We start from the raw sequence: 12,598 nt of genomic DNA on the forward strand, positions 1-12,598 counted from the left end.
AACTTTTGATTGGATTATCCAATATGAACATAATGAGGTATCTATGGATTCAGGATCAGGAGTAGCAACTGGTACTTAACACATATTTCCCAAATAAGCAATATTTCTTCTGCTATCTGCACATTTCCACAAGAATAGTCAGAAGAGGTCTATGCGCTAACGTATGTGTCGGAATAGCATTAATTTCCATTTTTGTCTCCACTACCCATATATCTACTTGAATAACTAACATTACAGTGTCTTGCTATGTAAATTATTATCATTATTATTAGTAGTATTACTTTCCATTTTAAGATAAATCATTCCAGAACAGCATGTTAAATGTCTTTCAATTTCTATTAATTTATGACATACAGTACATGTTTTTTGGGGGTATTAAGTGGTACTGAATCCAAATCTGCTGTATGCCCAGCTCAAAATTCACGATTTAAAGATGGCGGCCACCACTAGGCTGAAATATATTACGTAAAACATATTTTTGACTACACAAGGCAGAAACTTGATTGAATTTAGCTTTTTATATATGGGGAATCCAATCCCATATTCTGATTTAAGATCAAATGTGAGGAACATGTTCAAAACATATATTGGGAAAAGTGTCATTTATAGGGGATATTACAAACAATTTGGAACAAATTAGGCCTAAGGGAACCCGTGACAGCTGGAAGTCCTGGGTTGTCCCCCTTCTCCCCTGTACAGTTTTGATAAGCTCCAGATTTGAGGGCTGAGCAGGGCCATTAAGGGTATATAAGTTGGGCTCATCAGTGGGGATACAGTGAAGAGGCATGGAGAGGGTTTGGAGATCAGTGCAGAACTGTCAGAACATATAGTGTCTACTGGGTGTCTAGGAACGGGTAGAGGCGGAGTGTAGCAGGGATAGGGTTTACCGTTGCTTTTTATCTGGAGCTTTTTAACAGCTATAGGGGAAAGGTGAACAGTCCATGATGCTGTGCTCCATTCTCCTCCATATGATCCTAGTGTAACCAACCTCCAGGCCCACAAGGGGCCATGTCCCTGCTGCTATCGGACAAGTCACTGATGACCATTGGTAATATTACTTAGAAACAACCAGACTCTCCTGTGAGCCAGTCTGACATAGGGATATCCTTGTCTGCCTGACACCACTCGGGACTGACCTGCATCGCTACCTATGTCTGCCCACGAGCACCTATCTTGGGCATAGGAAGAGCCAGCAGATCCACATGGAGGTCCACTTGGGATGAATGTATCCAGTGATCCAGACCGACATAGGGACACCCCTGTCGGCCGTACGCATAGCCATGCACTACATGGAGTTCTTAGAACCACCATCACTAGCAACCGACTCACATATCAACACTCTCTCTAACCGGCTATGAGCACTTCTCCTGGGCTCACAAGTGTCCCACTCTACAGCATTATTTCTTTGGCAGCTGTTATGAGATGGGAAAGGGAATCAGCCGATGGAGTGCTTTCTTGGTCCCCATAACTTTGATCTTCCATGCTCCAAGTGCCCAGGGATCTATCCAGTGACCCCCATACTCCCCTTTACCCACCTGAGGGGCACCCTAGGCTCACTAAACTCATAAACCAGACCCCCTATTACCTCCAAACCCACCACCCACTCCATACCCCCCTCTACCCACCTGAGGGGCTCCATAGCCCTGTTACACTCATCCAGACAGTGGGTTCTGATAGCTTTGCACCAACCTTCACACCCTGGCCCATAATAGGCCATGTCTCTTCACTGTATCCCCACTGAGGAGCCCATCTTCCCTATACACCTGATGGCCCAGCTCAATCCCCAGGTCGGGAGCTTTTCAAATCCATATATTGTAAGTACTTACTTATTGTACAGCAGATATGTCATGGGATAAAGTTGGTTGTAAAACCTATTCACCAATAAATGACAATTCATATTTGATCTCTAATCAGAATATGCCATTGTATTACCCATGAAAACCCAAAAAAGCAAAATGCAATCCAGTTTATACCTGGTTTAGTCAAAAGTATATGTTGTTTTAAATATATTTCAGCATAGTGGTGGCCACCATCTTTAAATGGTCAATTTTGAGCCATTATCAGCTATTTCTGAACCATTTCTGAGCAGGGCATACAGAAGATTTGGATCCAGCACCCCTTATTACCCCTAAAACCATGTATGCCATAAATTAATACAATTTGCCTTCATGGTTAAGATTTTTGGAAATCTGACCTACATGTAGACTAATTTCGATTGGTGCCATTTTGGAAAATGGGTAAAAAAAAACAAAAACATTTCAATCTGGTTGCTTGACACTCAACTAAAATTGTTCTATAGACCCTTATCTTCAAATTAGAAATGAAAACTAAACTTTCACAACAACTTGAAATGACTGACTGTCCAGGCCTAATAGAAGTTAGGTGTCATTTGAATTAATTTGGTGTAAATGGCAGCCATCTTAATTTTTTTCCATACCAGAATATTCAAAACATCAATATTTTAACTCCAGTTGATTCTTCACACAGTATTGACGTGATATAGCAATAAAAAAAAACATGACACAGCAATTGTGAGAAAATTAAGAAATTGATCAAAACATCATAATTCCGATTTTGGCCATTTTGGAAATGGGGCAAAAACAATATTTTTTTTTCAATCTGGTTCATATATCTTCGAGCCAAATTGTTCTATAGACCATTATCTACAAATTAGAAGTGAAAAATTAACTTTCACATGAATTTGAAATGACTGAGTGTCCTGGCACCCCACTACTAACAGCGAAGCCCGTTTTCCGATAACACAAAATCTCAGCTGTTTATTAGCGCTTTTGTGTTCGCTGGCTCCCGGGTTGCCAGATCATGTGCGCATATCCCCCCACGGGTATGGTCTAGTGACTAGTCCAGTATAATTATAGAAAAGGCCCTGTGTAAACAAAAACATGAATTTACGCAACACTGATGATAGTGCTGTCAACCAAGTCTATTGAGCTATCTATGAAAAAGATGAATCTGCATCACAATTTTATACAGTATAGAGCCTGAGGCGAAAAAATTAGGCCCAAAGCCAGACAGACAGACCAGCATCAGTCAGCAAGGGAATGTAAATCCCGCTGTTCAGCCACACCCAACACTGCACCAGGAGCAGTGGAGCCACTGTCCGGGGCGCGACTCCATAGTCTCGTAAGACTGACGGATGCCAATGATGGGGATTGGGTCCCTGCTTCATCTCTCTCTCTCTGCAGCTAAGGGGTCCTTGACCTGAAAAAAGACCCCTGCTTTATGCTATAAGAGAGTAGGTCTGTGATGACAACATGCCACACTACTGTTCAATGTGTTCACTGTCTAAACATATGCTGCACTTTAATGATGTAATGATGACAGTCCTTTATTATAGCCCTCTCCCCCTTTTTGCCCCACGACCTTTCACACACACACACACACACACACACACACACACACACACACACACACACACACACACACACACACACACACACACACACACACACACACACACACACACACACACACACACACACACACACACGGAAAGATGGAGGGAGGTCAGACATGCCTGGGTGTACGTGTTAATGTGTGTATATTTGTGCTTATATGTAATGTGTGTGTATGTGTTAATGTGTAACCTAACCTAACCTGCATATTTGCGTCTGTGTCATGTGGGTATATTTGTGATTATGCGTAATGCGTTGATATTTGTGTATCTGTTTATGTGTGTGTGTCTGTGGAACATGTGTATATTTGTATAGTATGTTAAATGTGCATGTTTGTCTGTGTTGTTTGTGTGTGTTTTGTGCAATGTGTGTATATGTGAATATAGGCCATATTATGTGTACCTGTGTGTGTAATGTGTAGTGTGTGTGTGTGTGTGTGTGTGTGTGTGTGTGTGTGTGTGTGTGTGTGTGTGTGTGTGTGTGTGTGTGTGTGTGTGTGTGTGTGTGTGTGTGTGTGTGTGTGTGTGTGTTTGTGTGTGTGTCAGTGAAACAGTAAACCAGTCCTGTGCCACTGAATGTTTGACACCACTCCCTCCCCCCTGGGTCGTGTGAAAGTGGAACCCTGTGACATCACTTCCTGTTAGGACCAACTGGCTATTTAAAGGGTACAGGCCGGACCCCTGCACTGGTGTATGAGTTCAGCTCAACATGCAGCTCATGTCCTGGACCCTTGCAGCTCTCACACTGTTCCCACCGGCCTGAACAACCATTCTCTCATCCCAAGGTGACAAGCACCCCGTTCACCTTTCGATTGGTGAGTTTTAGCGTTTTTGAAATAGCTTTTGTGTATTGGATCTTTTTAGGGCTGCACCAGTCGATTATTTTCTTAGCGATTATTCTGACGATTACCTAACTTCCGATTGATCAAATCGAGAAGTGTGGTTTTTTTTATTATTATTTTCAATTTTGTTTATCCATGAATGAATAGATTAACCACTTAAGCCCTAATTTGATTGTTAAAAAAAACATTGCGACCCTATTTCAACACTGTTGTTCTTTTTTTGGTATTCCTCTTTCCGGTTGACTTTTCGATTGGTGTATTTATCGTTTCATAACCGGTGCCTTTGTGTTTTGGATTCTGCTTTTTTTATATGAATAAACTTGTCACTTCAAGCAAAGCATTTATTCATGGAAACCGCTTGAGTGTGGAAAACAGAGACGATCAGACTCATACTGCCTGGACTTTCTGACAGAAGTCACTCAGCCGTGATTTGCCTTTTGGACTTTGCCTCAACTGTCAAGAGCGACTGTTTCTCTACCGGATCTGCGGCCGATCGGAACAAGGAGTTTATCAACACATTTTGTCCATGGGACATACATATTTACATGTTGTATTTCTATATTTTTCTAGATTGTCAAGTGCGTTGGAGAGAGCAGTCGCAGCATAAGCATCAGACCTAGTGAGCTCTTCAGCAACATCACAAACAAGTCATAGGAAAATAGAAGACTGACATTTGTGTCTACTTTCCTGTCTACAACTCCCACGGTCAACAACCCAAATACTGTACACCGCTTTCGTACCGACCGACAGAACACCGGCCGCTCAGGGTCAACATGAGCACCAACGGGGTCTCCACCCTGAACGCACCGTCGCATGACCCCCAGGGTCCGCCTCCGGCGCTGGTGCGCGCCGTAAAGAAGATCAAGTGTGCGGCCATGGTGGCCGGCCTGGCGAAGAGCTGGCAGGGCTGGGCCCAAGATCGCCAGGACACCCAGGAGACAATCCCCTGCGGGTGGATGCCCGGCTCTATACAGGAGGACGACCAGAAGGAGAAGAAGCACGTGCCACGTGTCATTGCGGCGGCGGCCGGCGACGAGACTCAAACCTGCGGGATCAGAACCGTCGGCATCACCAAGACCGCACAGCCCAAGATCAGTGAATGCGGGCGAGGAGGAGGAGATCTGGTCAACGCCCTCCGAGACAAGATCACGTCGGCTCCCGAGGAGAGCAAGCAGGCCTTCCTGGGCAACGAGTCGCCGACGCGTCGCCGCCACATGAGGGCGCTACAGAGCGCTGAAGGAGGAGGAGGTGGAGTCCAGGACAGAATGACCACGCTGCAGGAGAGGAAGGGGGCGGGGTCGAGGAGCAGCAGCGTGGATACGGAGGACAGCGGGCTGGGAGAGGAGGCGGGGCTTAGCGACGGCAACGGTGAGCCGAAGGGCGAGGAGCAGCAGTCCATCAAGCAGCCGAGCAAGAAGGCCGCCAACAGACCGAAGGTTTGTTTTTTATGATGTCGACGTTCTGAGGCTTATAGATTAGAGTGGTCGTTGTTAAAGTGGGGTCCGGGGACCCCCAGGGGTCCTGAAGGGGGTTCCAGGGGGCCTCCAGCTAAATTAGTTAATATAAAATAGCATCAAAGTCAGAGCAGATCAGACAAGCATTGCGACACCTTGAGAGCTTGTAGATCTTGTAGAAAATTGAAAAATTGAAAAATGTGGAATATTTTTGAAACATTTTAACAATACAAATCTTATATGGGGGTCCCATCATAACATTTTCAGGTGAGGTCCACGACCAAATACATACTGTATTAATTTGGGGGTCCTCAAAAGTTTGAGAACTACTACAGTATACGATGTTGATGTTGTTCTGAGACTTGTAGGTGCTGAACTGACAAAGGAATGATGGTAAAAAAATGATGCCTCTCTAGCACCGTTATCCAAAGCACTTTACAATGTACATTACATTCCCCCATTCACACAACGACGGTGGAGGAAACCATGCAAGGCGCTAACCTGCATGCTCATCGGGAGCAGTTAGGGGTTAGGTCTTGCTCAGGGACACTTTGACACATACAGTATACTGGGGCCGGGGTGGAGAACTGAGGACCTTCTGTTTCCCAGACAGCCTCTCTACCCACATGGCACAAATTCATCTTTAAGTTCATTAAATTAAATTAAATTCGCCTCGGCCGGTGTCCCTATCTTAGACATGTAATTATAATTGGTGAAACGTTTGAACGCTTGTCAAACATTAGATATCTTGATAGCAGATCTACAAGCTCACAACATGTCTTGACGTGTTGTGAGCTTGTAGATCTGATATTTTTGAAAAAGTTGTTTATTTCACAGTGCTTAAATTGTCAGTGATTATTATTATTTATGTTGGTTAATTTTAACTACATTTACCGGACAACTATTGTGATAGCGTTTTGGAAAAGTATCTATTCTAAGTCATGTCTCTGAAACCGCAGTGTAACAGGTGCTACAGAAAAACAAAACCTCTCTACCGCTGCTATTTTAAGTGCAGGTCTGTTTGCTTGGCTTACACAGTGCGTGCGCGCGCATGTGTGTCTGTCTGTGTGTGTGTGTGTGTGTGTGTGTGTATTATACCAGTTCACCCAACTCAGCCTGCTTGTCAACTGGTCCCGTGCATTTGTTTATATGTTACATATTATCGTTGCTGTCGGGCTGAAACCTCTTATCTCTATATTTGAACTTTTGGTTTTTTTTCCGTAAATGTATGTCCTACTTGATCATACTACATCATATCACAAAAGCATCAAGAGTAGCATATCTGCTACTTTTGCTATTTTTTTTATTTGAATCCTGAAAAGTAACAGTTTTGGACATATGAGGTTTCCACCCGACAGAGACAATATCGTCGCTGTATGGCAGAAACCTTGTGTCTCCATATTCCAAATTTTGATGATGTTTTTGTAAATTTATGCCTTATTTTGTCATACAATAGTGTCACGCAAAAGTTGAGAAAATAGCCAATCTGCAAGGCTTATAACATAAGCCACTATAAGCTATAACAATAAGCTAGCTACTATATTTGAAATAGGGGTTCATTCATAATGTACCTTTTCCCTTCCTCGAAATGTACAGTAGTGGAGTGAAAGTCATAAGTATCCAAAAACATATTAGTCGAGTAATTATACTTACTGTACACACTACAAGCACGCATGCATTACTAATTGTCACACCAATTAGTAAGTAGCCTACATTAAAACAGGTCTTTTTGCGTCACCTGAAGGAATCACCATTAACACTGGAACACATCTCCTATATATAAAAGAGAACTTGTCGAACTTGCAATGAAGTCATGAGAGAGTATAAAAGCACAAGCTTGGACACCCAATTTGTGTGTGTGTGTGTGTGTGTGTGTGTGTGTGTGTGTGTGTGTGTGTGTGTGTGTGTGTGTGTGTGTGTGTGTGTGTGTGTGTGTGTGTGTGTGTGTGTGTGGGTGTGTGTGTGTGTGTGTGTGTGTGTGTGTGTGTGTGCGTGTGCATGTGCGTGTGTGCGCGCGCATGTGCGAGCACGCGCGTGTGCTTGTGCGTTCGCAGACTCGTGGAATGGAAGTAAATATAGTTTCACTTGCCGGTACACGTTTTCCAGCCTGACCTTCAGGTGGTTGAGAGCCCCTGAAAAAATAGAAAGAGCGAGGGAATGAAGGAGTGTGGACTATTAAAAGAGAGAGAGAGAGAGAGAGACAGAGAGAGGTTATAAGATAGTGGTTCTCAAAGTGGGGTCAGGGGTCCTTGAGGGGGTCCCAGCGACAATAAGATGGTAGATATTTTGACCATGTTGTGACATGCGTGTTGATGAAGTTCATCCAATCAGAATTGAAAGAAGACAGGGGTCATAAAGGCGTGGCTTCCTTTTGGCTCTCTGACATCATCACAGGTCATATTGTTGATGTCATGTAAACATGGAGGGACAGATGGGCAGACGGACACGTGTCAGTGGTTGTCAACATGTGGTTCGGGAACCCTCAGGGGTCAGTCTTTGAGGAGTTACAGGTCCTTTAAGGTAGGGTAAGTGATTTTATTTGGTTAAAATAAGTGTTAGTAGCTCTATAGTCTGATAGTGCTCATTGTTATAGAGTGTTTGTTCAGTAACAAGAGTCTCCATGTCTCTCCAGCTTTTTATTAAACAGAAAATACATTTCAGGTCGGTATACCAATTGTATCCAATCAGGATAGAGAAGTGATGACACAAAGAAATGAGCAGACAAAATTGGAACTAGAACACTATACACATGAAGCTGATAAATGTTTTTTTTTAAGAGCTGGAAAGACGGGGAGACCTCTGTTACTGAACAAACACTCTATAGCAATGATCAGAAAATAGTGCTTTTACCTTTTATCAAAAAACGTTTTGTTTTAACCGAAACTATTACTTACCCTACCTTTAACTCAGAGAGTGTGCAAATATTATGGGTCATTCGGCTGCCGTGTTAAGTGGTCAGATCGGTGGGCCACCTGCATGTTCAGAGCATGTTTATTTAAAACATCAATCAATCAATTAATCAATTGTGTTCCGGGTTGCATATCTAATGCATATCAAACTGGGGATCCTTGAAACTAAAAAGGTTGAGAATCATTGATCTAGAAAGGTGCGCTCAGTCAGCGATATGGCATAATGTCTAATAACTAAGGCGAGAAAGAGTGATTCAGATGTACAGTTGGAGATGAAATGTATCTCAGAGAGAGAGAGAGAGAGCGAGAGAGAGAGAGAGAGGTGGATAGACCTGCGGGACGAGTGGAGATGAGACAGTCATTTTGTTAAGAGGGTGTCTCATGGTCCCCAGGAATGCGTGTGGCTGCGTAGACGATGGCGTCACATTTCACAGGACACATTCTGCTCATATCCAGTGACAGGACAGCATGGTGCTGATCAGAGGAGACACATGCCGAGAGAGGACAGAGACAGCCTGCATGGGCCAAGAGCTGAGCCCACAAAGAATGACTTAGTCTTAACCACAACCTAAAGCCATGACCCTGTCAAACCAACACTGCTTTAGGCACAAACACCAAGCGCAGTAAACCTATACTGAAGCAATTACATACATGCATTTAGTTTGGGGAAATGCAGACTGTCTGTCTGTCTGTCTGTCTGTCTGTCTGATTGATTGAATACTTTATTAGACAGAAATGTAATCAGCACGAGGTACAGTCAAATATTTGGGCTAAAAGGATAACACAAAATATCACAATTTCAAAAGTGAAAAAAGCAAATCTACAAGCTCACAATGCAACATTGGTATTTGTCCACTATAAGTATGTGGGGCGAAGGTTATCTGGCCCTAAGACGAGATAATAAACTGGCATAGCCTATCATCTCTCTAGTGTCAGAGATAGTCAGTGACCACTAACTGTAAACATAACATCATGTAATCAATGTTAGACATGTGAGGTTGAGACTGAGATGCACTTCATCCTAAACAAGATCAATTATATGACCCCCAGTTTGATCTGCATTATCTTTGGGACTCCAATCTACATTACATAATCCTCAACTTAACTCTGAGAGTGTTCAAATGTACACACTCAATCATTTAGCTGGAGACCCCCAGGGGACTCCTTGGGACCCCCTCAAGGACCCCTGGGGGTGCCATGGACCCCACGTTGAGAACCAGGGTTGTAAACCCCAGATCCCTGGTGATCCAAATGGTTTCGAGGAACTTAGGATCTATTCTAAGAATCCCCCTTGAAGACTAATCCAGACTATCCTTATAGGAGAAGAATGTAAAGACTATTCTAAATTAAGAATCCTATTAAGAAGAACAAAACAGCGCACATCTTGTCGCGCACGCACGCACGCACGCACACCAGGACAGACAGAGCAACTGTTCGGGTTAGAAGTTATCCAGACTGCACTAATCACTTGAACTGTCTCAATATTAAAGATAAACTTTTCTGTACTGAATGAAAGTGAGAAAGTGTGTGTGTGTGTGTGTGTGTGTGTGTGTGTGTGTGTGTGTGTGTGTGTGTGTGTGTGTGTGTGTGTGTGTGTGTGTGTGTGTGTGTGTGTGTGTGTGTGTGTGTGTGTGTGTGTGTGTGTGTGTGTGTGTGTGTGTCTCAGGGTGCAGAGAAAAGGCCAAGCAGGGGATCTTTTACAGACGTTAGAAGGTGTCTATTTAAAGATGCACTTGGTGGGGGGGGGGGTTTATTAGTTAACTAACACTCCTACCACCTCTAGTCTTAAAGGATAAGGGGCTGTGTCAACAGAAAGCATTTTTTTTTTAAAGTTATTTTTGTTGCGATGCAATTCTATGGTTAAGAAACGCATGACATCCTCTTCCCTCGCACTCTGGGCCTTTCAAGGAAAGGCAAAATAGTTCTTCTGGAGAAGAATCCACTCATTGATGAGTGGTTGTATTTGGTTTCCCTCCTGCTCTTCTATTGAGACATTTAGATCCTGTGTACAGGTTGGACACAACCTTTTGACGCGATCATATTTCTGGTTTTACACACAAGCAGCCAGCACTTGCGCAGGAGATCCGAGGTTCAAATCCGGGGTAGAACAGAAAAGTTACATAGTGCAGCTGGGAAAGTGTTGGCTACTTGCTCACAGTGCGTCACTTCGTGCTGTGCCGCCAGCTTGTACACCTGCTATTTTTTTTAAATCTTGAAAGTGTGAGAACTACTGTTTCAGAAGGCATTTGTAGAATCGGCCTCAGGTCTTAATGGGTTAATAGCACACATAATAAATAACATTGCTCATTGCCCCCCCCGCCCCCAGATCCACATCTCCAGCATGGGCGACATCAAGAGTCGCTGGCAGCAGTGGTCCGTGCAGCACACCGAGGGCCAGAAGCTCAACCCCTTCAGCGAGGAGTTCGACATGGAGCACGCCATGGCCCAGCGGCTCCGCAAGGGCGACGAGGGCTACGGCCGGCCCAAGGACGGCACCAAGACGGCGGAGCGCGGCGACCGCGCCCACAAGCACATCCACCGCGAGATGGAGGAGATGGTGTGGATCATCAATGACCTGGGATACCAGGACAAGCAGGGGCGCGTCGCCGTGTCCTTCGGCCGTCTGTTCGACCGGTACGTGAAGATCTCCGACAAGGTGGTGGGCATCCTGCTGCGCTGCCGCAAGCACAAGATGGTGGACTTTGAGGGAGAGATGTTGTGGAAGGGACAGGACGACAACGTGATTATCACCGTGAGGGAGGAAGTACCCGTCTGAGAGAGAGACATGCACGTGCACGCGCACGTGCACGCACACGCGCACGCGCACGCACACACACACAGATAAAGTAACATGCTGCTTTTTTTGATAGACATTGCTGTGATTGTAACATACTGTATTATGTAACACTGGAGGCTTGAGGACAGATTTAAGCCAGTATACATTGTCGCACAACGAATACTAGTTAAAATAGCAGATCTACAAATGAGCTTGTAGATTGATTATTTAACTCCAAGATTTGCAATTCTTTTGACAGTGAAATTCTGGCCAGCGCACAGCACAAAATGTTTAATTCCTAGTCAATGCCCTACTTATGCACAAGTAAAGCTAACTAACACGTAATTCACACACCAAACTGAAATACTAATTAATATTTCGATAACGCTGTGGTCCACCAAATTATTTCTTCCTAGCTGAAAACACCAAGGTGCTCACCTAAAAACGCTTCCAAATGCCCGCGTTGAAAATATCTGGACTCTCGGCAAGCAGATAAAAACGCCACACATACAGTAAATGCTAAGGCAGAATAGACGCTCGATCAGCTTCTCGTCACGTCGTTGGTTTTCCCAGCATTGTACATATGCAGTGCTTTTATTGTAAACATACGTTCAAAACATACGCTGCATTAAAAAAAAGAAAAGAATAAAAAGCTTTGGTGGACACACAGCCTAATGACCCTAGCCACTAAAACACATTAATTTACACAAACACATGGAAGAATCATTTGAGCTGTCATATCTGCAGTTCTTCTGTATGACGTGTTTACTGAATATGTTTACTCCTTTTTAATCATGTTAGGCAGATTATTCTTATCTTTTCACTAGTGAAATCACGCAGTTACGTGTTGTTGTTGTTGTTGAATTGTTCAGGTTCATAAAATGTGAACTTTGTATTTCTTTCAAACTGAAAGTAGTCCAGTAATTCTTACAGAAGAAGCTATTATTTTGTCGCTGTTGGGCAGAAACTTGTATTTCCATAATAATTATTTCTTTCTTTTTTCATACATTAATGCCCTATTTGCTGTATGAAAGTTGCGAAATCATTATTATTTGTATTATTTATTTATTTGGGAAAATGTTAGCCTATAATGTCATGGTCAAAATTGGATTTGGGACTTACACGGTTTCCACCAGACAGCGACGGTTTTAAATGTGTTTGAGAAGTGAGTTGTTGAACATGAACACAGTATCTAATAGAGTAGT

General features: G+C 43.6%; 1 protein-coding gene across 1 annotated transcript in view; it reads left to right on the forward strand.

The window, feature by feature from the left end:
- The first annotated feature begins 4,083 nt into the window (after window positions 1-4,083).
- Window positions 4,084-12,598, forward strand: part of abraa (actin binding Rho activating protein a) — an 8,629-nt gene continuing 114 nt past the window's right edge. The window contains exons 1-3 of the mRNA XM_084062171.1: window positions 4,084-4,227; window positions 4,825-5,690; window positions 10,944-12,598. The exon at window positions 10,944-12,598 is cut by the window's right edge and continues 114 nt beyond it. Coding sequence (XP_083918297.1) covers window positions 5,028-5,690; window positions 10,944-11,393 — 1,113 coding nt within the window. The 5' untranslated portion in view covers window positions 4,084-4,227; window positions 4,825-5,027 and the 3' untranslated portion in view covers window positions 11,394-12,598. The remainder of the gene's footprint in view (window positions 4,228-4,824; window positions 5,691-10,943) is intronic.

Source organism: Gymnoscopelus microlampas (assembly GCF_963454915.1).
Source record: "Gymnoscopelus microlampas genome assembly, chromosome: 7".
NCBI lineage: Eukaryota > Metazoa > Chordata > Actinopteri > Myctophiformes > Myctophidae > Gymnoscopelus > Gymnoscopelus microlampas.